The sequence below is a fragment of the Saccopteryx bilineata genome, chromosome 6, assembly GCF_036850765.1.
Source record: "Saccopteryx bilineata isolate mSacBil1 chromosome 6, mSacBil1_pri_phased_curated, whole genome shotgun sequence".
NCBI classification, from domain to species: domain Eukaryota; kingdom Metazoa; phylum Chordata; class Mammalia; order Chiroptera; family Emballonuridae; genus Saccopteryx; species Saccopteryx bilineata.
In genome coordinates, this window is record NC_089495.1 from 1561406 (window position 1) to 1588885 (window position 27480).

Consider the following 27480-nt stretch of genomic DNA (forward strand, 5'->3'; position numbering starts at 1 on the left):
TACCATACTGACTTATCAATACCATACTGACTTACCAATACCATACTGACTTATCAATACCATACTGACTTACCAATACCATACTGACTTATCAATACCACACTGATTCAGAAATAGACCCCCCCCCCGAGCCATCAGAGCTCTAAGAGTCGGGACTGTTTCCATTTCTGAGAGAAGCTTGAATTGCAGATCAGAGAGTTGTATCTTCCTCACCCTTGCATTTTCAATAACTAACTGTAACACTAATCCTCGAGCACACACATGACTGACATCACTTCGCCGCAATTTAAAGTTGTACAGAACACAGATATGTCGTTAAGTAAATTCTACAGCACATTCTCTCCATAAACAGAGAACCTATATTTACTCAGTTTATGGGATACAAATGGTCCCTGGCTTACAATGGTTCAACTTACGATTTTTTGACTTGACGATGGTGTAAAAGCAATAAGCATAATAAATCACACGAGATAGTCAACACTCTGTTATTTCAAAGTAAGCCTTTGTTCGATGGCTTTGCCCAACCGGAGGCTAAAGTAAGTGCTGTGAGCACATTTAAGGTAGATTAGACTAAGTGTGACACTGGGTAGGGTGGGTGTGTCAAATGCACTTCCAGCCTGACCAGGCGGTGGCACAGTGAGTAGAGCATTGGACTGGGATGCAGAGGACCCAGGTTCGAGACCCTGAGGTCACCAGCTTGAGTGCAGGCTCATCTGGTTTGAGCAAAGCTTGGACCCAAGGTCGCTGGCTCGAGCAAGGGGTTACTGGGTCTGCTGAAGGCCCGTGGTCAAGGCACGTATGAGAAAGCAATCAGTGAACAACTAAGGTGTCGCAACGAAAAACTAATGATTGATGCTTCTCATCTCTCTGTTCCTGTCTGTCTGTCCCCATCTATTCCTCTCTCTGACTTTCTCTCTGTCTCTGTAAAATAAATAAATAGATGCACTTTCCACTGAGGGTATTTTCAAGTCCCCGTGGGTTCATAGGGATGCCCCCCACCCCCAGCCGAGGGCACCTGCAGTGTCTGAAGTCTGCAGGCTCCAGAGGCACCTTCTGCCCTGTAAGCGTGACCCTCAGCACCTCTCATTCTCCAAGGAAAATAATAACATCTCGAGAGACTTCCGTGTGACTCCAGTGGGAATAGTGTGTGGCGTGTGCACTTAGATGCCGCCGCAAAGGATCGAAACCAGGCTCGTTCCTCATTTCCTCACAGCCCAGCACGCGCGCGCACACACACACACACACACACGCACACATGCACACACACACATGCATGCGCGCACACACACGCTCAGCACGTTCAGGAGCGGACAGGAGACCAGCCCCCCAGGGAGACACAAAATGCACGCCCAAGTCAAGGAGGGAGACTGGAGTCCCACCAGCCCCTTGCTGACCACACAGTGGCTCTCTCCCTGTCAGGCGGGTGTCCACGTGACGGGACAGCTCTGCATTCTGCACGTGACCAGAGGACAGTGAGCCATGACACCAAACATCCGTGTCCCTGGAGCACAACAGCAACCACTCCCATCACACCCACGCTGACACGGCTCATCACGAGCAAGAGAGAGTGCGATGCAAACAGCCAGCACGGGTGCAGATTCCACGGAAACCATTATCCTTACTCTCTGCTTTAAAGTGATAGAAATGCTTATGGAATTGTACCACAGAATTCAGACAGGTTTTTGTGTTTTGTTTTGTTTTTAAATGCCTCTTTTCTACCACATTTTTATTGTTCCACAGTCCAGTTTTGTAGGGTATGAAAATATTTTGTATGTGATTGTAACTAAAGTTTACAAGTTGTGAATGCCCACGACAGAACTAAAGGAACTCACCCACACTCAACGGAGGTGAGAACCTAACTATAAAGCGTTTCCGGAATCGGTGTTGGGGAGGTAAGTGGGATTTCTTCCGTTAAGAAAGAGTTTGAGTCGGACACGGAAGAGGGAGGCAGGAAGTCCGGGTTCTAGTCCCAAATTGTTATGATTATGAATAAGACACTCTGCTCTCTGTGCCTCCATTTCAAATAGCTAAGAACACGTAAATTAAACCAGACACTGTTTGAGGACGCTCCTGGTCTTACAAGTCACAGGCTATGAAGGAAGAGGAAGACCCGATCGCCTCCCCCCCTGCCCCCACTATCAGAACAGCTAACAGAAACTGCGGAACCAGGGATCTGTTGTGGAAAGACGGGGCCCCTGAGAGATCCCATCATTGGAGAACACGATCGCCCGGGTCACGCGTGTCCAAGAGGAAACATTGTAAGGAGCGTGTCCAGATTCTCCGCCCACAGCGTGCTGTGGGGTCCTAACCGCCCCGTCCACACCACACGCGTGGCTGCGGGCTGTGTTCACCGTGAAGCAGGGAGCATCTCAGTGCCTCAACTCTGATCCTTTGGAAAGAAACCAACAACCCACAGAGACCTCAGGAGAGGCTGTGTGCACTCTCTCTCTCGGTCCCTCTACTCGGCCTCCACCAGCTGCTGGGGAGGAGCGGGGAGGAAGCCGGGGGTCAGAGCGTATCAGCAAGGGCAGGCGCCCTCTTATGTCTTCTCAAGTATTGCTTGAAACGCCGCCTCTCCATCGGCTACTCGACTTCAACCCCTGGCCTTCCCGGAGGATAGACCGGCCTCTGCCCAGCTGTCCCTCGTCACAGGCCTCCTGGTGGGGGGGGTCTCTTTCCAGTCTCCCCTGGGGCCTCCACCCCGCGAGCGCCCCGCCCCACCCCACCCGGGGCCACGGTTCCCTGCCTGTCCGCCCGTCCTGCGCTCCGCCCCTCGCCTCCGCAGCGCACTGTTCACGTCACTGCGCTTGTCCCTGGCCATCTGTCCCTGGTGCCGAGGACACACAGCCCAGCCCAGCGGGACGCTCTCTGAGTCACAGAACACGGAAAGAGAATGGAAAGCGTTTTTTTCTTTTGAAAAAAAAACAAAACACATTTGTTTTAAAGAAAACACAAAACAGGAGACACCGTTCCTCACTGACACAAGCTTACTGGACCTTCCTGTTTCTCTCACAGGGAAGAGACTTTGGGGGGGAGGGCGTCAGCTCTGCGGGCTGGGGGGAAGACTGCTCCGGACGCAGCCTCTAAGTGTGACGAATATCCCCACGGCCTCCTTCCCAGAAAACCCAGTATCTCAGGAAAGCAGAGAAGACAGCCAGCCAAGACGGGCCTCCATTTATAAATCATAATTAGCTTTCAGAGGCCCATCTATTTCATCACGAGTATAAATCTCAATAAGACAAAACTATCAAAATTGCATGAGTTCAAAGACTTCAATTAAAAATTAAAACGCCGTCTCTGAAAATCTGATTTTTATGTCTATGACAGATAAAATACCAAAGGGGGGAAAAAAAGAAAAGAAAAAGGCATAAAATATTGAAATCAACTTTAACAAGTCCTAGATTTAAAGGACTAAGAGGAAATGAAATAATACGGCCTGTGGCTCGAAGAATGAGTTTTTTAATCTAAAATAAGGAAAATGAGTCTTGGTAATTGATTTTTTTAAACTAAGACAACTGTCCAAAAAAAATGATTTTGAATCTAAACTAGAGAACACATTTTTTTTTTAACTTCGAAATGAAATACAAGGAAAAGTACGGACTAACTCTACCAGCACCAGTGACCACTCTGTCTACCCAGCACCAGTGACCACTCTGCCTACCCAGCACCAGTGACCACTCTGCCTACCCAGCACCAGTGACCACTCTGTCTACCCAGCACTGGGTGGCCACTCTGCCTACCCAGCACCAGTGACCACTCTGCCTACCCAGCACTGGGTGGCCACTCTGCCTACCCAGCACCAGTGACCACTCTGCCTACCCAGCACCAGTGACCACTCTGCCTACCCAGCACCGGTGACCACTCTGCCTACCCAGCACCGGTGACCACTCTGCCTACCCAGCACCGGTGACCACTCTGCCTACCCAGCACCGGTGACCACTCTGCCTACCCAGCACCGGTGACCACTCTGCCTACCCAGCACCGGTGACCACTCTGTCTACCCAGCACCGGTGACCACTCTGCCTACCCAGCACCGGTGACCACTCTGCCTACCCAGCACCAGTGACCACTCTGTCTACCCAGCACCAGTGACCACTCTTCCTACCCAGCACCAGTGATCACTCTTCCTACCCAGCACCGGTGACCACTCTGTCTACCCAGCACCGGTGACCTCTCTGCCTACCCAGCACCGGTGACCACTCTGTCTACCCAGCACCAGTGACCACTCTGTCTACCCAGCACCAGTGACCACTCTGCCTACCCAGCACCAGTGATCACTCTTCCTACCCAGCACCGGTGACCACTCTGTCTACCCAGCACCAGTGACCGCTGCCGTCTCTGAATCCGGCTGCCCAGCTACATCCAGCCTCGTATAAACGTCAGAACTGTCTGCCCGGTCGGTGGAACGTTGAATCTGCACTTTGATAATAAGCCCACGTCCCATTTCTCCTTTTTCTCCGCAGACCCTGCTCCAGCCATGTTCGGAGTGTGATAGAAACAAGGAGCAGAACCCGCACTCGAGTCTGAGGAGGAGGCAGGCACCCTCTTACCCTGGCACAGGGGGGGTGGCGAGTCCCACTGGAACATGCCCACGGGGTCCCGTCGGCAGGTGGCATTGCTGCGCCCGACCAGGCGGTACCCGGGCTTGCAGAAGTAGTGCACCCGGCTCCCCAGCGTCCCCGCGGTCCTGTTCACGATGCCGCCGTTCCGCAGGGGCTGGGTCAGGCTGCAGTACGGGGCTGCGGGGAGACAGACAAAGACCGACTGTCAGTGACGGGCGCTTCCCTGCCCGGAGTCACCGCGCTCGTAAATGAAACCAGACGAGAACACAAGCAACGTATACACCGAAGGGGCAGGTGACAGGGCACAGGGCCTGGTGTCCCCTGGGGTCCCTGTCACAGTTCAGTCTGTTAAGAAGGAGAATCTGTAGGTGGATCACTCCCCGGAGTCCAGTAACTGTCTATTTGCTTTCCTGTCCAACATGTTTCTTTTTATTTATTTTTGTCACCAGGGTCTCGAGACGCCTGCCCTTTCCCCACTCACCCGGGGTCCAGCCTGCGTTCCCGCCCCTCCCGCTGACTGAGATGCCCGTTTTCCCGCGGAAAAGGCTCTTCCCGCCCCGTGTTCACCCGCGCAGAACCGCCACTGCCCAGGCAGCCTGTGTGTTTCTTTGTCGGTTACGCTGACCAGGAACGTGGTCTTGCGTCCACTGAAGCCACAGTTCACGCCGAGCTCCGCAGGGCAGCCTGTGGCCGGGTGTGGCTGGCACGCCCTTGGGGACGTCGCTGTGTCTCAGGAACGTCTTCCTTTCATTACCGCTCTGACATTCGTGGTGAGGATGCGTGCCTGGCCGCGGTCGCCGGTCACTGAACTGAACCTCAGTGAACATCTGCTGAAAGAGACATCTATCTATTTGTAGATACACAGCCGCACCCCCTGACCACACGCAGCGGTCTGCAGCCTCTTCTGAAGTTCTGCCTCTGCTCCTCTCCCAGGACGGCGGACGCAGACTCTGGCCGCGTGAGGAAGGAAGAGGTCTTCTGAAAGGCAGGTCAAGGGGCGGTCGCATCACCAGTACCGTCTCACTGAGTGACCAGCCACAGGGGAAACGAGGGGCGCTGTGTCCACTGGTGTTTCCTGCACGCCGTCTCTGCCCACGGGGAAGGGCTGTCCACGATCCCAAAGGTCAGTGGTTTTTAGAAACAAGCACTTGGACAAATGCAAATCCAGTCGCTCCCCTGATGTCCTTCCCGGCTCGTTCTGATGAAAGCACATCTGGCCGCACAGCCCTTCGGTGAGCCGCTTTCTCCACGTCTGCTTGAGGGCGGGCAGTGGGTGGGGGACGGCGGCTGAGGGTGTGTCACCCGGCTGTGCGGAGAGGGGAGGGAGGTGCACGCCTGTGGTCCTCACACCAAGAGCCGTCCCCAAACCTCGATGTGATGTTTGCCACCCTCTTCGTGACCTGTGCCCGCCGGAGAGACCTGAAATCTCATCCTCAAAGGACCGCGGCATTTCCCCGTCTCTCCCTCGGAAGGTGGCTCATCGCTGATGATCAGAGATGCCGCCCAGGACGAGGCGACTCTCGGGTACGACACGCTGTTCCGTCCGACCGGTGCCACGGGCACCTTCCTCGGGGAGACACAGCGCGATCCCCACCGCTGGACGGGGCTGAGTTCCGGGATGTGGACAGCAGTGTAGATTTTTTCCTTTGTAATTAGAACGCATCAGAAGTTTAAGTTGCCGGCTGCTTTCGTGGGGCAGTGTGAACAGGAGGGCGGGACAGTGCCTGCAGGGTCTGACACATCGCGTGTCACATAAGTCGTGTCGGCACGCCACACGAGGATGAAGAGACACACTGACCGAGTCTCAGCAGAAAGACAGCTATGAACGTGGGTTGTTACCACAGAATTAACAGCCTGACGAGTCTATCTTCCTGTTTTATTCCTTCGCATTTAAACACATTTTAAAATTAATGTATCAATATATATGATTTTATCTTTGGAGAAATGTCTTTGCTTTCCATGATATGCAATTCAATGGTTTATGATGTGAGCAATAGTTTTTAAATTATTTACTTTTTTAGATTTTATTTATTCATTTTTATTAGAGAGGGAGGGGAGAGAGAAAGAGAGGGAGAGAGAGGGAGAGATAGAGAGAGAACAGGGGGAGGAGCAGGAAGCATCAACTCCCATATGTGCCTTGACCAGGCAAGCCCAGGGTTTTGAACCGGCAACCTCAGCATTCCAGGTCGACGCTTTATCCACTGCACCTCCACAGGTCAGGTCTACGTTTTTAAATTATTGATCAACAAACAGTTTATTTTTTCTCCAAATTTATTTAGAGATGTAACGCAGAAGATTTGTCATCAGATTATTTCTAGTCAAAGGTTACTATTCATTTTGAAAATTAGGTAAATATATATTACAAATTTTTGAATTTCATGTGGATCACTTTCATTAATAGCACTTTCAGGCCTTGGCTGGTTGGTTAAGTGGTAGAGCGTCAGCCCAGCATGTGAATGTCCTGGGTTTGATTCCCGGCCAGGGCACACAGGAGAAGCGCCCATCTGCTTCTCCACCCCTCTCCCTCTTGGTTCTCTCTGTCTCTCTCTCTCTCTCTCTCTCCCCCACCTGCAGTCATGGCTTGATTGGAGCGAACTGGTCCCGAGTGCTGAGGATGGCTCCTTGGCCTCTGCCTCAGGTGCTAAGAAGAGCTCAGTTGCTGAGCAACAGAGCAATGCCCCATATGGGCAGAGCATTGCCCCTTATTGGGCTTCCCAGGTGGATCCCGGTCAGGGTGCATGTGAGAGTCTGTCTCTGCCTGCCTTTCTCTCACCAAATAGAAAAAAAAAACATTTTTATATTAACACGGACTCTCACCCACTCACCTGCGTAACGGATCTTGAACCCTTTCTTACTGGTCGCATGGTCAGTGGACCAGCGGAGGTACAGGAGGTGACTCCCGCTCGTGAAATTCGATGGCTCAGTGTGGTTCCCACTCAGGACCACGAGCAGAGGGCTCTGGCCAGACGGACCTGCACGGAACACGAACACAGAGACAGTCAGGCAGCCCCGCACGACACAGACTCCCTTCAGCTCTTTTGTTCAGGGAGGATCTGAACATATGACCTATGGCTATTCATTTCCACGGTGGAGAAAAAAGAATTCCTGGTGACTATAGCAACAACTCTATGCCCTGATCAAAAGAAATTGGTAACCAGGCAGGACAATCCCAGGAGTGGGTGCTAGTAACAACATGGTACTTAAATCAAATGGGCCTTATCTACGAAACAGTAGTAAATGAAAAAACACGAAAGCTTTATTGCCATGAGTGTCACCCTTGCATGGATATTGGGATGTGGAAACTTCCATGAGATACTGGTGGACCCACATGTCAAGTACAACCACTTTTGAGAGCCATTTGTAGCATCCATTGAAATCGAATGTCTAACTCTAGTTACACAAACTATAGCACAGGTGTGCAGAGCTGTTATTCTATACCTCAATGTGGGTGCTCGCCTTGCTTTTTATGGCAAAATGAAGATCTTAACTAGTAGTTTGAAGTTTTAAAAAAGAATGCTGCCCTGGCCGGATGGCTCAGCGGTAGAGCACCAGCCTAGCGTGCGGAGGACCCGGGTTCGATTTCCGGCCAGGGCACACAGGAGAACCGCCCATTTGCTTCTCCACCCCTCCGCCGCGCCTTCCTCTCTGTCTCTCTCTTCCCCTCCCGCAGCCAAGGCTCCATTGGAGCAAAGGTGGCCCGGGCGCTGGGGATGGCTCTGTGGCCTCTGCCCCAGGGGCTAGAGTGGCTCTGGTCGCAACATGGCGATACCAAGGATGGGCAGAGCATCACCCCCTGGTGGGCAGAGCGTCGCCCCCTGGTGGGCGTGCCGGGTGGATCCCGGTCGGGCGCATGCGGGAGTCTGACTGTCTCTCCCTGTTTCCAGCTTCAGAAAAATAAATAAATAAATAAATAAATAAATAAATAAATAAATAAATAAATAAAAAAGAATGCTAAGTGCTATGAAAAGGAGTCTATACAACAATTAAATCAATGAACGAGATATTCATGCCTCAGCCTACGTGATTCTTAAAGTAGCATGTGACAACCGAGGATACCTATTTGCAGGTAAGTATAATGTGACAGCCATTGTGTAAAAATCCCAAAGTGTACAATAGATGTTATACGTGAGTGTGTGTTTATGCATAGACAGGGGATTAGAATACAAACAGATTACAGGTAGGGTCGTAGAGTGGGGGAGGGAGGGAGGGGAACTGGGGGAGAGAGGAGATGATTAAAATTTATTTTTTTAATTGAGAAATAGCTACCATAAGAACTGCAGAGAATAATGTACTCCTGGGTGAATAAAGTTTAAAATCAATATATTCAACATGCTTTTTGGTCAATTCATGAGCTATAAAGGAGCCACTATCTTAAAAGAGAGAGAGAGAGAGAGAGAGAGAGAGAGAGAGAGAGAAAGAGAGATGCAATGAACATGACATTTACTGAAACAAAAATACCAGAGCTTAAAAAAAACACGCACGTAAAACTCTGACCTTTTGTTTTATAGGAAAATCTTTGAGACTAGAACAGACCTCGTCATAGATCTCTCATAATGTTGACAGTGACTGCTTTGGCACGATCTCTGTTACCTGCCTCGCTGATGGTTTATGAGGGGTGTGAGCTGTCCTTATTTTGGGGGGACATATTGTACGCTTCTAGGGCGTACATTATTGATAACGATCTTCCTCCTGATATTGGACAGTGTAGGGGTCTGCCAGTGAATTCTATTTCAACAAAGGTGGAACAGAGGAACATTCATACGTTCACAATCATTATTAAGCATACTTCATTATATACAGCATTATGGGAACAGACATGCACACGTGTGCACACGCTTGCACACACACGCACGAACACACACACATACAACTGAGGCTGGCTGTGGCCCTTTCGATTTTTCTAACACCCAAATGGCCTCAGCAGACTTTACCTGACGCCTCACTGAAATGAGCAACCCTTTATCACATGAGTACTTAATTTTGCAAGAGGAATTACTTACTTCTCTCCGTCCTAAGGACTGAGGGGAAAGTCTTCACTCGTATGTGTCTTACTGCACCACCACCCCCACCCCCAGGCCCCCAGTGGGCACTGGACACTGGCCAGCACTGAGACCTGTGCACAGCACGTTTTCCCCCACCATCCGCTCCTTTGCACTAGAAGTGAGTCCTTTCTGGCCCCTCTCCTCACGGGCACATCTGAGCTCCCAGCATCACCACCCTGTGGTTTGGGACATCGTCATGTGAGACAAGGGTGACTGCCACACAAACGCTGGAATTCCAGGACAGAGAGCTGACCCCCGGGACAGCGACTGAGTGGCTAACAGACAGGAGACTGTCCCGCGTGGGGACACAGACCAAGGGGCCGTCCATGTCCCGGGAGGTCTGGGCGGGGCCACCTAAGACATCATCACGCTGCTTGGACACAGCCCAATTTAAAACTCATAAATTGATTCCTTCCAGAATTTTCCGTTCAGTATTTTTGGACCACATTTGCCTGTGGGTAATTTAAAAAGGTGAATTGGAGGGGACTACTCCACACTTAAAAAAAAAAAAAACCTCTTCTTTTGTCCCCTGTTTCTGCATCTATACATGTAAATTTAATTTCCAATTCAGCAATCCATCCTGGAAATACATAATAGGGTCCATGGGGACAATCTGAACAATTTGACTTTTAGGCTTACTAGCCCATAAAGTCAATTACATGGAGCGTGTGTTTCCACTTAACTGATTGCTATTTATCCCACAGTAACGACAGCCCTGTGGACGCCTGTGAAACAATGTTACTGCGCACAGCTGTAACGGTAGGCTGCTCTGTCAGTATGGTGAAGACAAAGACTCACATCCGTCTCATTTCAAATGGACAATTCAACCACACTTGATTTTCAAGCACAGCAATACACTAAAAAGTTGACTGAATTGTATAAAAATGTGTAAGACTAATTTTTTTCTTAAAATTTGTGTTCATTCAAGACTCCGGTAGCATTTATCATCAAGTATATAAATATCAGGTGAGCCGTTCTTTTTATATATTCCCAGGAAAATAACCATGTAGCATGAATCAAGTGCCTTGACTCCCTAAATCTCAAATTCCCTACAGTCCCTCCTGCGTCACTGTAATTCTTGGAAAGAGCTCTGTGACTCTGAGATCACCTGCTCTAAATCCCCACATTAAAGGAGTAACAAATGCTTAAAGCAGCGACTTCTAACCTTGTCATCTCATGGCACACATAAACTAATTACTAAAATTCTGTGGTGCACCAAAAGCATACATTTTTTTGCTGATCTGACACACAAAAAAATAGGTGTCATTTTGATTCCACCACACCAAAGGGTGGCTATTATTGTGTGGGCTGTTGTCATTTTCATTTTATTTTTTTCAGTTTGACAATCTAAGGGGAAAGAGCTTCCCGCCCCCGAGCCAACCGTCAGGGGCTGCATGTTTTAAAAATCCTCGTGCTGCATGTTTTAAAAATCCTCGTGCTGCATGTTTTAAAAATCCTCGTGCTGCATGTTTTAAAAATCCTCGTGGCGCCCGGTTGAAATCGGCTGGGTTATAAAGTAAGAGTCAGCACATTTTCAGAATGTATTTCCACAGGGATTCAAATTGTTTAAAAGTTGCAGCATTAACAGAATGTTAATAATTTGCAGAGGGCTGGATTCCTGAGGCAGCACAAGTGCAGGAGGAATTCATTTCCTGTGTGGGGAGATGTAATTTAACTCAAAGAAATATATTCCAGTTCCTGTGTGACAGAACCATGATAAGGGTTTTTTTTTTCTTTTTCTTTTTTAACCACGGGACGCAGAGGTCAGCGGTACGTGAGTGAAGGGGAGACAGGCTTACCATCGAATATCTCCAGGGCGTCGAACTGCTTTTCGCTCTGAAAGTTGTCCACAAAGATGGTGACGTTGTGGTTGGGCTCCACCTGGATGCTCCAGGCGCAGGTCTGGGAGTTGTAGTAGTTGCCAGGGTAGCCGGGGCTGAGGATGACCCCTGAGGACGCCGTGCGGACCTCGTTGGCCGGGCACTGAGCTGATAACGAGAACAGGAGTTTCCCTTAGCAACGGGAACCTGGCTTCCGAGGGAGGGGGTCTATGTGTATGTGGTGACGGAGGCTGGGGCCGCCGGAGCCCCAGGACAGGACTGGCCACGCGGTTAAAGGGCTGCAGCCTTCAGTCCTCCTCTGACCTCTGGAGGTCAGGGGGGTGGACGGGGCTGGAGGGTCAGCTCCACGAAAACTTGAGAAACAAGACTTGAGCTTCTGGGCTGATGAAGGCCTCCACACTCGGGGTGGGGGGACCTGTCCTCAGGGACAGAGGTGCTGTGCTTGGAGCCTCCAGCCCTCCCCGCGCCCCTGTCCACTGGGCTGTTCCCGTGTCCTTCACTGTGTCCTTCACTGTGTCCTCACTAGAAACTGGTCGACCTGAGTCCAGGTGCCTATTCCCGAGTCCTGGGAGCGGTTCTACCAATTATTGAACCCAAGGAGGGGTCGCAGGGGCCTCTGGTTTACACCGCCGTCCAGGAGCACAGGGGACGACTGGACGTGAGGCTGGCATCCAGTGGGGACAGTCTGGGGGGCTGGGCCCTGAACCGGGCGGCTGCGGCTCTCTCTGCACCTCCAGGTCGCGTCAGAACTGGGTTCAACCACAGGACGCCGGCTGGTGCCACACGGGTCAGAAGGCGTGTGTGGTGGTGTCAGGAAGCCTTCCAGAGACTCAGTCTGTTTGTCTTTTCCCCCAAAATTAAGATAAGTGCCCAACAAGATAAGATGACACTGATCTGCATAGGGCGCTAAGTTTCAAGGGTGGATTTACTGCCGTTGTTCCCAAAGAACGGTCAACCCCCTGAAAGTGGCGGTCACTTCCACAGCAGAACTGCTGAAAGCTGTGACATTGGGGAGGAAGTCTCACAGCTGACACAATTTCTCATCAAGAAAGTGCTAGGGGATTGGGCCCACCCGAGTCCGGAGAAGTCACCCAGACAACAGGAGGGAGCTGTGCTGGGGGATGGGGCCCACCCGAGTCCGGAGAAGTCACCCAGACAACGGAGGGAGCTGGGAGGGAGACTGTAATTGAGGCTTCAGTGTTTGAGGAGAGACAGCGGAGTCCCCACCTCCTTTCTCACATAGGGAGGCATTTAGGGAATGGCAGGGAGGCTGACTCTCCGTTCCTCGAAACAGACTGGCTCCTGTCTGTCCCCTGTGGTCACTGCCCGGGGCCAGGGGACGTGGCTCCTCTGGCCCGAGACCCAGAAACAGACTGGCTCCTGTGCTCCTGTCTGTCCCCTGTGGTCACTGCCCGGGGCCAGGGGATGTGGCACCTCTCGCCCGAGACCCAGAAACAGACTGGCTCCTGTCTGTCCCTTGTGGTCACTGCCCGGGGCCAGGGGATGTGGCACCTCTCGCCCGAGACCCAGAAACAGACTGGCTCCTGTCTGTCCCCTGTGGTCACTGCCCGGGGCCAGGGGATGTGGCACCTCTGCCCCGAGACCCAGAAACAGACTGGCTCCTGTGCTCCTGTCTGTCCCCTGTGGTCACTGCCCGGGGCCAGGGGACGTGGCACCTCTGCCCTGAGACCCAGAAACAGACTGGCTCCTGTGCTCCTGTCTGTCCCCTGTGGTCACTGCCCGGGGCCAGGGGACGTGGCACCTCTGCCCTGAGACCCAGAAACAGACTGGCTCCTGTGCTCCTGTCTGTCCCCTGTGGTCACTGCCCGGGGCCAGGGGACGTGGCACCTCTGCCCTGAGACCCAGAAACAGACTGGCTCCTGTGCTCCTGTCTGTCCCCTGTGGTCACTGCCCGGGGCCAGGGGACGTGGCTCCTCTGGCCCGAGACCCAGGGCCCGTCCTGTTTGCAGAATGCCACCCGCTAGTGTGTGTGACAGTAAAGCCACTCAGAGAACGTGCTCAGGATGGGCTGATTTACCCCGTTCCTAGATACTTGTGAATTAATTTCATTTAAACACAAACTCGGTTAACCTTGGGAGAGGGAACAGCATAATAAAGGCATTTTCTCTGTGGGGTTTTTTTTTTTTTTGGAAGTAGTATTGAATAATATCTTGCATAAAATATTCTGAATACTAACTTGAATAAAGCTGAATACAGTTACACCTTCCCCAATTCTCTAAGATGGTCTTTGCTTCAAGTCGTCTGTTCTGAGAAACTTAAGGTTATGCTTCTTGGGATCAAAATGTGCCTTAACAAATGTGAAGCTTTGCCTCAGTTAACTTTTCTATAAAATGGCAAAGAACGTTTTATATCTGACCCTGCACCTTCAGGGGAGATAAACCTGCCCACAGGTCCTCGTTGCCTGTGTGTGGCGATCCTTACACTCGGGTGTTTCCAAGGAAACAAGGACTTCCGTCTCCTGACTGAGCACCCCAAGTGATCCCCAACGCCTCAGCATGGCCTGAGGGGCCGTGTCTCTGTGAGCCCCGCCCCTGCATGGTCCTGTGGGTGTGGAAATCCTCGGAGAGCAGCGGGGAGGGGCTCCTGCCTCCCGTGGGGTCCCCACGCCCACTGGCTCCCCCGTGGGGGCGCCGTTTGAAAGTCAGCTTCCCTTCAAAATAGTCTCAGTCACTGCGGTGACTTCTCAGTAACTCCTCCCAGGTTTTCTCCAGATGCTGAGAATCTCTCGGGTGCCCGCCCTTCTGTCTCGAGGCGCGGGGAGAAGGTGCGAGGTTAGGGGACACGCTGAGCGTCAGCTCAAGGGTGTGGGCGCCTGCAAAATCAGTCCTGTTGCCACGCAGAGGACCTGCTGCTTGTGGGACAATGAGCATTCTGAAACACTGCACAGGAGAGCTCGCTCACGGTTCCCTGCAGGGCCTCGGGAGCCCCACCCATCTGCAGACGCAGAGAAGCACTGGGCTTTCGTGACTGACCAAGCGCAGACCGGGACCCTGGGTTCCCCCACCGAAGGCGCACCCCTGCAGGTGCTGCGGGCACCCTGACCAGTGCCGACATTCCAACCCCTTGAAAGGGGAGAGTTCTGGTCTCTAAAATGACCGAATGTGTCTGTCCAGTGACTCTCAGGTCAGAAAGTTCAAAACTACATATTTTAACTCAGACAACTTTTGGATAGACAGGCCAATGATACTTCTGGCTTGTTTGGGGCCATTTTAGCTTATGTCTATTTTTTTTTCTCCCAAGTACTTTTGCTTCTAATAATCCTCGAGAGTGGTATCTTTTCAACGCTATCAATATTTTACAAATGATCTAATTCTACTCAGACCCACTGACTCCATCGCTTCAGCCTCAACCCTTTTTCCGCTACTGTGGACCGCCTCTGTTTACCGCACATGGTCTATGAATTTTAAAGACATATAACAAACAAACTGTGTGCATTTTGGGGACATATCAGCACTTCTACATTTTAGAGAAAAACCAGCGAGCACTAGCTAATTCTGTGCACGCTTAAGTGTGTAGAGTGAAACAGCGATGCTGTCTGTCTCGACATGCATCAGAAATATCGGACAGATGGACAGGAGGACAGATCACGGGAGTCACGTGACAAAGGACGCAGTGTACACAGGGATGATGGCACCCTGGCGGTGGGTGTTCAGGTTTCATGTTTTTAAATTATGTCGACTCTGCCTTCTGTTGGAAGGTTTCCCTGATCCCCTGTTGGGGAAAAGCCAGCGTCCCGCTCAGTGTGGTTTTGTTTCTAGAGATGCAGAAGGGGGGTCACCAGCTGTTTCTGTGAGCAGGGGACGTTAATGGCAGTGGGTCCCAGCCCAGGGGAGGAGGAACACCGGACCCACAGGAAGAAGATGCTCCAGCCCGTGTGCTCACACCGTGTCCCCGGGGCACACGGAGACGGGAACCTCACACACACACACACACACACACACACACGCACATGCACACACACGTACACGCACACGTACCTTCGCAGGTGGGGAGGGAGCCTTCGAACTGCAGCTGGGCGCCGAGCTTGCAGGTGAGTGTGTCGGCCCCGGTCAGCGTGTAGCCAGGGTGGCAGAGGTACCGCACGACGTCACCTGGAAGAGTCCACACGAACACTTGGAGACCGTGCTTCTGGGACGCCCAGCGTGTGGAGCATATGAAGGGCAGGTGGTGGCCTGACCAATGAAGTCAGCGTCCATCTTCATCAGTCAGGCTGTGTGACCACACTCCACCATCTCAGGCCCTCCTTCCTAAACCCGCGGCCACGCCACCTTGACCAGAACCACCGTGAGCACAGCAGCTACAGGCGGTGTCTCCTCCCGGCTAGTGTGTCCGTTCCTCCAACATCCGTGGGTCACAGGGAAATAAAAGCGAGCGGCAAGCCTGAGGGTTTAGGTTGTGACACAGAATGTCTTTCCTGCTTCCAGAAAGGCCACACCGTGACCTCGGTCTAACTGGCACCATGGTCCCCTCAACTCAGCCATTTATGAGCGGAGGAGAATGACGCCCCGCGGTTTGACCAGTGGTCTGACACTAAGGTGTCACCACAGGGTGGGGCGCTTGTCACTGAGACCGAGAAGCCCTGGGTCACAGCTATCACTCGGCCAACACAGACAATGGCCGTTTCCCCATGGGGCCCGATGACTGGCTCACAAAATAGGCCAGGAACAGAAAACGAGAAACTGGAATTTCTAAATCTTATTGTGAAGTAGATGCGCCAATGACATCCCAGTGACAACGACAGGCCAGCGTCACTGATTGTTACCTCGGCCACAAACAATGGCGTTCTTCTAGCTGAAGACCACGCGTCCCCAACTGAACACGCATCTGCTTGTCTGCCTCGGAAAATAGCTGATGACCACATGTCCCCAACTGAACACGCATCTGCTTGTCTGTCTCAGAAAACCGTACTGAGAGGAAAATACAAACGTGTCCACGCTCAAGGGCAAAATGTGCTCAAAGTGACAAAACCCCCAAAGTTCTGGAAACGAAGGAAGGGTAACGCGTGTATCTGCCGTGTACATCCGTGTAGGGGAACGCATGTATCTGCCATGTGCATCCGTGTAGGGGAACGCGTGTATCTGCCGTGTGCCCTCCGTGTAGGGGAACGCATGTATCTGCCGTGTGCATCCGTGTAGGGGAACGCGTGTATCTGCCGTGTGCATCCGTGTAGGGGAACGCGTGTATCTGCCGTGTGCATCCGTGTAGGGGAACGCGTGTATCTGCCGTGTGCATCCGTGTAGGGGAACGCGTGTATCTGCCGTGTGCATCCGTGTAGGGGAACGCGTGTATCTGCCGTGTGCATCCGTGTAGGGGAACGCGTGTATCTGCCGTGTGCATCCGTGTAGGGGAACGCGTGTATCTGCCGTGTGCATCCGTGTAGGGGAACGCGTGTATCTGCCGTGTGCATCCGTGTAGGGGAACGCGTGTATCTGCCGTGTGCATCCGTGTAGGGGAACGCGTGTATCTGCCGTGTGCATCCGTGTAGGGGAACGCGTGTATCTGCCGTGTGCATCCGTGTAGGGGAACGCGTGTATCTGCCGTGTGCATCCGTGTAGGGGAACGCGTGTATCTGCCGTGTGCATCCGTGTAGGGGAACGCGTGTATCTGCCGTGTGCATCCGTGTAGGGGAACGCGTGTATCTGCCGTGTGCATCCGTGTATAACTCCCCAGCGGCTGCCGGCCCAGTCCTGACAAATGCTCCCTGGGTCCTCTGAGTCGCAGTCACAGCCGGGCGGGGTGTGACCCAGCCCCTGAACCTCACGGCCTCGTCACGAAGGAGACCTCACCTATTTCAGCCCCTGAGCCTCACGGCCTCGTCACGAAGGAGACCTCACCTATTTCAGCCCCTGAACCTCACGGCCTCGTCACGAAGGAGACCTCACCTATTTCAGCCCCTGAGCCTCACGGCCTCGTCACGAAGGAGACCTCACCTATTTCAGCCCCTGAGCCTCACGGCCTCGTCACGAAGGAGACCTCACCTATTTCAGCCCCTGAACCTCACGGCCTCGTCACGAAGGAGACCTCACCCATTTCAGCCCCTGAACCTCACGGCCTCGTCACGAAGGAGACCTCACCTATTTCAGCCCCTGAACCTCACGGCCTCGTCACGAAGGAGACCTCACCTATTTCAGCCCCTGAGCCTCACGGCCTCGTCACGAAGGAGACCTCACCCATTTCAGCCCCTGAGCCTCACGGCCTCGTCACGAAGGAGACCTCACCTATTTCAGCCCCTGAGCCTCACGGCCTCGTCACGAAGGAGACCTCACCTATTTCAGCCCCTGAGCCTCACGGCCTCGTCACGAAGGAGACCTCACCTATTTCAGGCCCTGAACCTCACGGCCTCGTCACGAAGGAGACCTCACCCATTTCAGCCCCTGAACCTCACGGCCTCGTCACGAAGGAGACCTCACCCATTTCAGCCCCTGAACCTCACGGCCTCGTCACGAAGGAGACCTCACCTATTTCAGCCCCTGAGCCTCACGGCCTCGTCACGAAGGAGACCTCACCCATTTCAGCCCCTGAGCCTCACGGCCTCGTCACGAAGGAGACCTCACCTATTTCAGCCCCTGAGCCTCACGGCCTCGTCACGAAGGAGACCTCACCTATTTCAGCCCCTGAGCCTCACGGCCTCGTCACGAAGGAGACCTCACCTATTTCAGGCCCTGAACCTCACGGCCTCGTCACGAAGGAGACCTCACCTATTTCAGCCCCTGAGCCTCACGGCCTCGTCACGAAGGAGACCTCACCTATTTCAGCCCCTGAGCCTCACGGCCTCGTCACGAAGGAGACCTCACCTATTTCAGGCCCTGAACCTCACGGCCTCGTCACGAAGGAGACCTCACCTATTTCAGCCCCTGAACCTCACGGCCTCGTCACGAAGGAGACCTCACCCATTTCAGCCCCTGAACCTCACGGCCTCGTCACGAAGGAGACCTCACCCATTTCAGCCCCTGAGCCTCACGGCCTCGTCACGAAGGAGACCTCACCCATTTCAGCCCCTGAACCTCACGGCCTCGTCACGAAGGAGACCTCACCTATTTCAGCCCCTGAGCCTCACGGCCTCGTCACGAAGGAGACCTCACCCATTTCAGACCCTGAGCCTCACGGCCTCGTCACGAAGGAGACCTCACCCATTTCAGCCCCTGAGCCTCACGGCCTCGTCACGAAGGAGACCTCACCTATTTCAGCCCCTGAGCCTCACGGCCTCGTCACGAAGGAGACCTCACCCATTTCAGCCCCTGAGCCTCACGGCCTCGTCACGAAGGAGACCTCACCCATTTCAGCCCCTGAGCCTCACGGCCTCGTCACGAAGGAGACCTCACCTATTTCAGCCCCTGAGCCTCACGGCCTCGTCACGAAGGAGACCTCACCTATTTCAGCCCCTGAGCCTCACGGCCTCGTCACGAAGGAGACCTCACCTATTTCAGCCCCTGAACCTCACGGCCTCGTCACGAAGGAGACCTCACCTATTTCAGCCCCTGAGCCTCACGGCCTCGTCACGAAGGAGACCTCACCTATTTCAGCCCCTGAGCCTCACGGCCTCGTCACGAAGGAGACCTCACCCATTTCAGCCCCTGAGCCTCACGGCCTCGTCACGAAGGAGACCTCACCTATTTCAGCCCCTGAGCCTCACGGCCTCGTCACGAAGGAGACCTCACCTATTTCAGCCCCTGAGCCTCACGGCCTCGTCACGAAGGAGACCTCACCCATTTCAGCCCCTGAGCCTCACGGCCTCGTCACGAAGGAGACCTCACCCATTTCAGCCCCTGAGCCTCACGGCCTCGTCACGAAGGAGACCTCACCTATTTCAGCCCCTGAACCTCACGGCCTCGTCACGAAGGAGACCTCACCCATTTCAGCCCCTGAGCCTCACGGCCTCGTCACGAAGGAGACCTCACCTATTTCAGCCCCTGAGCCTCACGGCCTCGTCACGAAGGAGACCTCACCTATTTCAGCCCCTGAGCCTCACGGCCTCGTCACGAAGGAGACCTCACCTATTTCAGCCCCTGAGCCTCACGGCCTCGTCACGAAGGAGACCTCACCTATTTCAGCCCCTGAGCCTCACGGCCTCGTCACGAAGGAAACCTCACCTATTTCAAAGTCCTCGTCCTCGATCAGCATGTCTGCCCGCGGGACCGCTGGGGGAGGCTGACATTTCTTGAGCTGAAATGCTAAAAGGTTTAAGACAAAAATAAAATAAAAATAAGTAAATAAATGCAACAACAAAAAACCAAATCATTACAGAATGCATTCCTGTTACGTCGCTATAATGCCCAGGCTCACTGATCTGTCTGCACGAATAAACCACGGTTTCACAAAGTTCTCAACCACCCGCCGCTCACAAGATCATCTAATGCCAAGGAGTATTTAATGTCAAAGGGAAACATACACAATTTTAAAAAACACTGATACTTTTACACACGACCCCTCACACCTACTAGGAATTCTACAGGACAAATGGTTCTCCCGTGGCCCGGCGGTGAGGCCACATTCAGATTTGATGAGGTCTCTGTCCTCCTGTCCTGAGGACGTCCACGGTGACAGTTCTCAGGAGAAGCAAGAGACCCAGGTGATTTTTTCCAAATTATTTTGTGTTCATCCTCAAAACCCCAAGGGGCTTTGCTTGTCCCCCATCTCCAATCACACAGAGGACGGGGACATCTCTCGAGACGTGACCCTGCCCGTCACCGGCTCCCACGCCAGAGCCTCCTTCACAGCACAGGGATCACGGAAGGGGCCCACCTGACTCTACAACGCAGAGCTCAGTAAGATGCGGAATAATAACACTATCATTGAGCTAAAAATGTCGCCAGGGATCGCCAGGGTTGGGGACAGCTGCTCGGGCTCTTCTGCTGGAAACCGGGCACAGGGCGGGACAGGAGAAAATCAAAGGAAGTCTCCGCCCTCGTCGGAGGGGTGCACACACACTGACCATGGAAATTGAGCATGAAGAAGCCGCCGTTGGAAAAGTCGCTGTGGAAACTGAGCAGGACTTGGTTGGTGGAGCTGTACGCGGTTTCCAGGGCCGTGTTCCCACTGAAGACGCCCAGCTGCGGGGAGCTCTGGTCCGGACCGTCCCTGAGGAGGGAGAAACAGCCGCCTGAGGCAAGGTTACGTAGGAACTGCTTCACGTGGACAGGGCGTCCTCTTCCGACCGCTGGACTTCGTCTTGGCCTGAGCCCGGGTTCCTGGTGCCGGGCTTGGCGTGCACACCCAGGCACACCCCGGTGACTCCACATGCATTCCCACAGAGGACCCCCACCAGGCTTTTAGACGCGGTCACATGCACAGTAGTGCCCGCAATGCCACCTGCCAGCTCCCTTCCAGCAGTCTCTCTCTCAGCCCTGGCCGGGCGGCTCAGTGAGTGCATTGTCAACACAGCGCCCTGAGACTTCAGGTCTGACCCTGGGCCAGGGCACCCGTGAGAAGTGGTCAGTGAGTACAGACCTCAACGGAACAGCCACGGCAAACAAGCGGATGCCTCTCCCTCTCTCCCTGCCCTCCCTTCTGAATCAGTGGGAAAAAAAGGTTCTTTTAAAGCCCACACTTTAAACTCCAAATTCAATGGCATCTCCTGGGTCGCAGGTGACATTTCTGGAGAATCTCCCTCCTGAATAGACAGATTTTTAAAAGAACTGAATGAAATATCACCACGGACTACCTGTCGTGTTAGCAATGCCGGGAGCTCACTTAGCCTTCCCAAAGCGGACCACACTTCCCAGCCTCTCTCCTTCGTCAGCGCCCTGACCACGGGCCGGGCTCACTCGGTAACCACGGAAACCCTCTGCTTCCAGAGTCTCCGTCTGCGGGTTGGTCGGGGGGACGGCTGGAGCACCCGGTTGTGGGTCTCGGTAGTTGTTGGATTTGCTTTTGAATGACAGCTCCCCTGGGCCCACTGCGCATTCCCTGCGCTCCGTCCCCCTGGGCCCACTGCGCATTCCCTGCGCTCCGTCCCCCTCGGCCCACTGCGCATTCCCTGTGCTCCCCCTGGGCCCACAGCCCCGGCTCCCAGCACTCTCACTCCTTAGGAATCACTGCCCCAGCCCCGAGGCCGGCTCCCCTTCCGCCCAAAGAAAACGTGTTTCCCACAACATGAGACTGGACGTGCTCCGCAGGACCTGCCCTTACAGCCCCCCTAAAGCCCCCAGGGGGTCCCTGCTGCTCTGGGTGAGGCCGGGACTCCTGAGCAGGGTGTGCGAGGTCCTGGAAAGCTGGCCCCGCCCACCTTGGGGGTCACCTCCTCCCTCCTGGGGCTCTCCCAGGCTCAGCACTCCACACCCGGTGTGGCCCCCTCCCCTACAGACTCACCAACACACTCACACACTCACACTCACTCTCATGCACAACACAGACGCATACAGAGGCACGCTCTCACATGTGCACGTGTGTGCACACACATATACACACACATGCGCGTGCACACACACACTGTTAACTGTGGTTTCTTCTCTACTTTCCATGGACGTTTATTAAAAACCGCACCCGGCTCTGAGAGTCTGGGCTCTGCTCCCTCCCGGGGACTGATGGAGCTCTCCGCCTTGGCCGTCCCAGGATCACGGGGCCCCTGTCTCCCCCATAACCTCTCACCTCCAAAAGCAAAGGCAGGGACAGTCGCTCCCGTGGCTATGTGGGTTTCAGTCAGGGAGCGCTCAAGTGACTCAGGGAAGCCACAGGGTGCCTTAGACAGGGAGCCGGGGCCCCCACCCACCCCCGCAGCCCCCGCCCTGGCTCAGAGTGTCCTACACACCACCCGGGGGCATTTCCTCGGTGTCCACCAAGGACGGGAGGGAGGGAGGGGCCGTGTGCAAACGCTTCTCCAACAGCTCTAGAAGCATCACATTTACATGCTCATATCAGCTTCTCTTTAAGAAGAAAAAAAAATCACACTTAAATATGTAAAACAAAGAACCTTGGGATAGTCTCCCACAGTCAGAGTAATCTTGTATCTGCCCTGCAGCAAAACTCACACCTGGTACGTGAGCTTTACTCTTTACATTCCTAAGTTTAGTGGAAGAATTTCCTTCTCAGCATCTCCCCAGCCAGGGCACCCCTCCCTGTGAGATCTGGGGGGGCGTGTGAGCGGTCGTAAGCATGGACTACCACGGTCACAGCCTGGCCCGCGCAGGACACCCCTCCCTGTGTGATCTGGGGGGACGTGTGGTGTGAGCGGTCGTAAGCATGGTCTACCACGGTCACAGCCTGGCCCGCGCAGGACACCCCTCCCTGTGTGATCTGGGGGGGACGTGTGGTGTGAGCGGTCGTAAGCATGGTCTACCACGGTCACAGCCTGGCCCGCGCAGGACACCCCTCCCTGTGAGATCTGGGGGGACGTGTGGTGTGAGCGGTCGTAAGCATGGTCTACCACGGTCACAGCCTGGCCCGCGCAGGGCACCCCGCCCTGTGAGATCTGGGGGGACGTGTGGTGTGAGCAGTTGTAAGCATGGACTACCACGGTCACAGCCTGGCCCGCGCAGGGCACCCCTCCCTGTGAGATCTGGGGGGGACGTGTGGTGTGAGCGGTCGTAAGCATGGTCTACCACGGTCACAGCCTGGCCCGCGCAGGGCCCACCTCGTACCAAACTGCGATGTAGTCGTTCACGGCCTCCGTCTGCAGCAAGGTGAAGTTGATGTAGACCCCATGGCCGGGGGGCACGGTGACCAGCCAGAGGCAGTCCTTCAGGATGGGGTACTCGTCGGGGAACCCCGGAGAATAGATGGTCCCGTTCTGAGACGTGACATTGTAGCCGCAAGGAGCTGAAAAGGAAGCGAAGAAAAGTGAAGCCCAGGTCAGCCAGCCTCAGAGAGGAGACGGGGAAATCTCCTCCTGAGGGTCGAAACCCTTGGCCAATGCTTTACCCAATAAGAAATGACCGTGAAATCTTTCTCAGCAAAGAAATAACTGTCAAAATAATTCCCCTAAAGTCTTCAAACCTTAGAAGAATTATGCTTCTAAACTGTTTCGTTTCAGACATTCTCCAAACTTCCCCGATGTCGGCAGGTTGAAGTCACTCCCACAGAATTAAAAAGGAAGAAAAAGAAAAGGAACCTTCAGTCAGCTGTCTCCTGAGCTGAGTCGATAATCCACTGGACTATCCCAGGCAAGGGATTAAGTGGAAATTATGCATAAATATAAAATTGAATTTATTTATTTTTTTGTTTTAAGTGAGGTTTCTGAAGCCTATTTAAATTTTCTAAAAGAGGGGCTTTTATGTCCATTTGCCTTGAAACAAAGACATTATCACTTCTTTGCAGATCTACACCTGGAGGAAGGAGATAAAATGAAGTGGCATTTCATCGGACCGCTTCCAGATCTCACCGTGTCAGGGTATGTGAATTATAATACCAGAGATCAGTTCACTTTTATTCTTCTTAATAAGTTGACATTCACTGCTGCCACGGCCATTGTTATTTTAGTGACATAAAAAACCCCGAAACGACCGTGTATTAGCAGCATAGTCTGAGATGTATTCTCCAATTCCTAGAGTGGCATCACACATCCAAACGGTAGACAAGCAGACTTTTTCACCAAACCGAAAGCCAGCAGACAGGCTCTGAGTGTGTCTCCAGCATGAATCCTGTGGGACATTTATTTAAACACTTGGCACAAAAGGTGTAGAATTTCAGTGAATAGCCCAAAATACCGGAGGAAAAATGAAAAGCAGAATAACAATAGAAAATAATGATGAATTAGCATGCGGCAAATATGCGGAACGGACTGCCCAGGTGCACGCTGACTCCAGGCCAGGTGAGCCCCCGGGCACAATGGGTGGACTCTGGCTGGCGTCCGGGACACACTCACTGGAAGAAGGGCCTGCAGCGTCATTGCAAGTGGGGTTTGGAGTCAGACAGACTTTGATTAATAACTGAGCAGAGCGCACAGAAGCTCAAAGTCTGTAACTTGGACCTCAAGGTGCTTTTCCGTCAGAACCACGTGCTGGTGGCCCCTGGAGATCCCCTCCCCCCTCACTTCTCTCCCTCCCGCTCACCCAGCTCCCACACTGGTCAACTGTGGCCCCCAGGGTGGATGAGTCTCGTCCTCCAGCACTCACTCACGTGCCACAGCCTTGGAACGCCTGGAAGGACTCCTTTCTGTATTTATCGATCAACTTGGTGCACCATCATTTAAAAATATGAACATCGTAATGCATCTGGGGCTGGCTGGGTTTCTCGTGTCAGTTATGCAATCGAATTGTTTTCTGCTCGCCCAGCCTGCCCGCGGGAACAAAGCCCTAACACCCTCGCGGCCACAGGCTGCTGGGGCAGCCACCCCTCTCCTCACGGTTCCGCGTCGCACGGACTAACACAGTTTAAGGTGAGGTATCGTATGACAGTGCTCAAACTTTTAACAAGACCTTAAAAGAATATCTACATAGGCCCTGGCCGGTTGGCTCAGCGGTGGAGCGTCGGCCTGGTGTGCGGGGGACCCAGGTTCGATTCCCGGCCAGGGCACACAGGAGAAGCGCCCATTTGCTTCTCCACCCCCCCACTTCCTCTCTGTCTCTCTCTTCCCCTCCTGCAGCCAAGGCTCCATTGGAGCGAAGATGGCCCGGGCGCTGGGGATGGCTCCTTGGCCTCTGCCCCAGGCGCTAGAGTGGCTCTGGTCGCGGCAGAGAGATGCCCCGGAGGGCAGAGCGTTGCCCCCTGGTGGGTGTGCCGGGTGGATCCTGGTCGGGTGCATGCGGGAGTCTGTCTGTCCCTCCCCATTTCCAGCTTTGGAAAAAATACAAAAAAAAAAAAAAAAAAAAAAAAAGAATATCTACATAAATAGGTCAGGAATAAAAAAGATTAACTAGGTCAACAAAAGAGTTTAAATTTTTGAGCTAATTTGTAACAGTAGATGCCTATTTAATTATCAAGGTACATTTAGTAAATTAACAAAACATAGTCTTTTAAACCATATTTTAACAATTATAACTTACTTTAAAAAAACCTGAGACTGCCCTGGCTGGTTGGCTCAGCAGTAGAGTGTTGGCCACCCGGGTGTGTGTGGAAGTCCCAGGTTCGATTCCCGGCCAGGGCACACAGGAGGAGCGCCCATCTGCTTCTCCACCTTTCCCCCTCTCCTTCCTCTCTCTCTCTCTCTCTCTCTTCCCTCCCATTGCCATGGCTTGATTGACTGGAGTGAGTTGGCCCTGGGCATTGAGGATGGCTCTGTGGCCTCTGCCTCAGGTACTAAAAATAGCTCAGTTGTAAGCAGATGGGCAGAGCACCGGCCCCAGACAGCGGCTGCCTGGGGGCTTTCAGTCGGGGTGTGTGCGGGAGTTTGTATCCTCCCCTACTCTCACTTAAAATAAAATAAAAAATAATAAAAAAAATTAAAAAACCTGAGACTTCTGTATAATAAGTTAATGACAATATTAATGTCTTGAATTTCTTGTCACCTTCAGACATATTCTTTTATTTATTCATTTTAAGGACAGCATACTTTTCATCCACATTTTTTTTTCCAGATAAGGTTGAAATATCCTAAGCTCATACTAGATTCTTATGCAAATTAGCATATGAATATCGTAAGCATACCCATACACACGGGTTTAATACATATACGCTGTAAAGACTGAGGCTTTAAGATTTAGAATTCTTGAATCTTAATTGACTGGCTCGCTCAGTTTTTAAGAAAGACGCCCAGAAGTTGATGAAAGTAGCTGTGGGTTTTTCTGAGGTCCTTCTGACGAGCACAAGACTGAACCTGTGAGCTGGCTCTCCAGGTCGGTTGCTCTGCAACAAATAGAAGGAGAACCCTCCCAGTTTCTGTAGGATGATGTGGCAGCATGTGCGCATGCGCAGAGGATGACGTCACACCGTGTATACAGCGGAGCAGCCCACGGCCATGCCAGTCGAGATGTGGACGGTACAGAGGAAAGTTCAGTGTGTTCTGTGGCTTGCTAAATTCAAATCCGTGACCAAAGTGCAATGTGAATATCGGCGCATTTATAATGAAGCGCCACCACATAGGAATAACATGACTCGGTGGGATAAGCAGTTGAAGGAAACCGGCAGTTTGGTGGAGAAACCCTGTCTGGTAGGCCATCAGTCAGTGACGAGTCTGTAGAGGCTATACAGGATAGCTACCTAAGGAGCCCTAAAAAGTCTGTGCGTGAGCCCACATCACACTGCACTGAATAGGTATGAAACTGGGAGACTTTTCCTTTTATTTGGTGCAGATTTCACATTTCTATCGTCTTTTGTTGCTTTCCTGTGACCAGTCAAAAGTGCACCATGACTTTACGGACATATTGTATATCTTTTTGGAAATACAACATTTCATGGGTAAATATAACCTTCTTTATAAAACAATACCCTCTGCTGAATTGTTTTGAATTTAATACAATAGGGAGGATATAGTCTCAGAAGTCAAATTTCTGGGTCAAAAGATAGTCCCATTTTTAAATTCTGAGGTGACTCCATACTGTTTTCCATGGTGGCTGCACCAGTCTGCATTCCCACCAGCAGTGCAGGAGGGTTCCCTTTTCTCCACATCCTCGCCAGCACTTGTTGTTCGTGGATTTATTGGTGTTGGCCAGTCTGACAGCTGTGAGGTGATATCTCATTGTGGTTTTAATTTGCACTTTCCTGATAATCGGTGATGAAGTGATGTTGAACATCTTTTCATGTATCTATTGGCCATCTGTGTGTCCTCTTTAGAAAAGTGTCTATTCAGGTTCTTTAACCATTTTATAACTGGGTCATTTGTTTGTTTTTTTAGTGTTGAGTTTTATAAGTTCTTTATAAATTTTGGATATTAATCCCTTATCAGATATATCAGCAAATAATGTTCTCCCATTGAGTAGATTGTTGTTGTTTTTAATTCTGTTGATGGTTTCCTTTGCTGTGTAAAAACTTTTCAGTTGGATGAAGTCACATTTTTTCATCTTTTCTCTCATTTCCCTTGCCCAAGGAGATATATCAGAAAAAACATTGCCATGAGCAATGTCCAGGATCTTATTGCCTCTGTTTTCTCCCACAATTTTTATAGCCTGAAACACTAGTTCCAAAAATTACATGCACTGTTAT

At 52.5% G+C, this 27480-nt stretch overlaps 1 protein-coding gene across 1 annotated transcript in view; it reads right to left on the reverse strand.

Moving 5' to 3' along the window:
- The window catches only part of CSMD1 (CUB and Sushi multiple domains 1), a 1658614-nt gene that overhangs the window by 112121 nt on the left and 1519013 nt on the right, over positions 1–27480 (reverse strand). The window contains exons 43-49 of the mRNA XM_066237815.1: positions 23043–23220; positions 20399–20544; positions 19557–19637; positions 15444–15557; positions 11404–11592; positions 7388–7534; positions 4551–4739 (exon numbers count right to left, since the gene is read on the reverse strand). Coding sequence (XP_066093912.1) covers positions 4551–4739; positions 7388–7534; positions 11404–11592; positions 15444–15557; positions 19557–19637; positions 20399–20544; positions 23043–23220 — 1044 coding nt within the window. The remainder of the gene's footprint in view (positions 1–4550; positions 4740–7387; positions 7535–11403; positions 11593–15443; positions 15558–19556; positions 19638–20398; positions 20545–23042; positions 23221–27480) is intronic.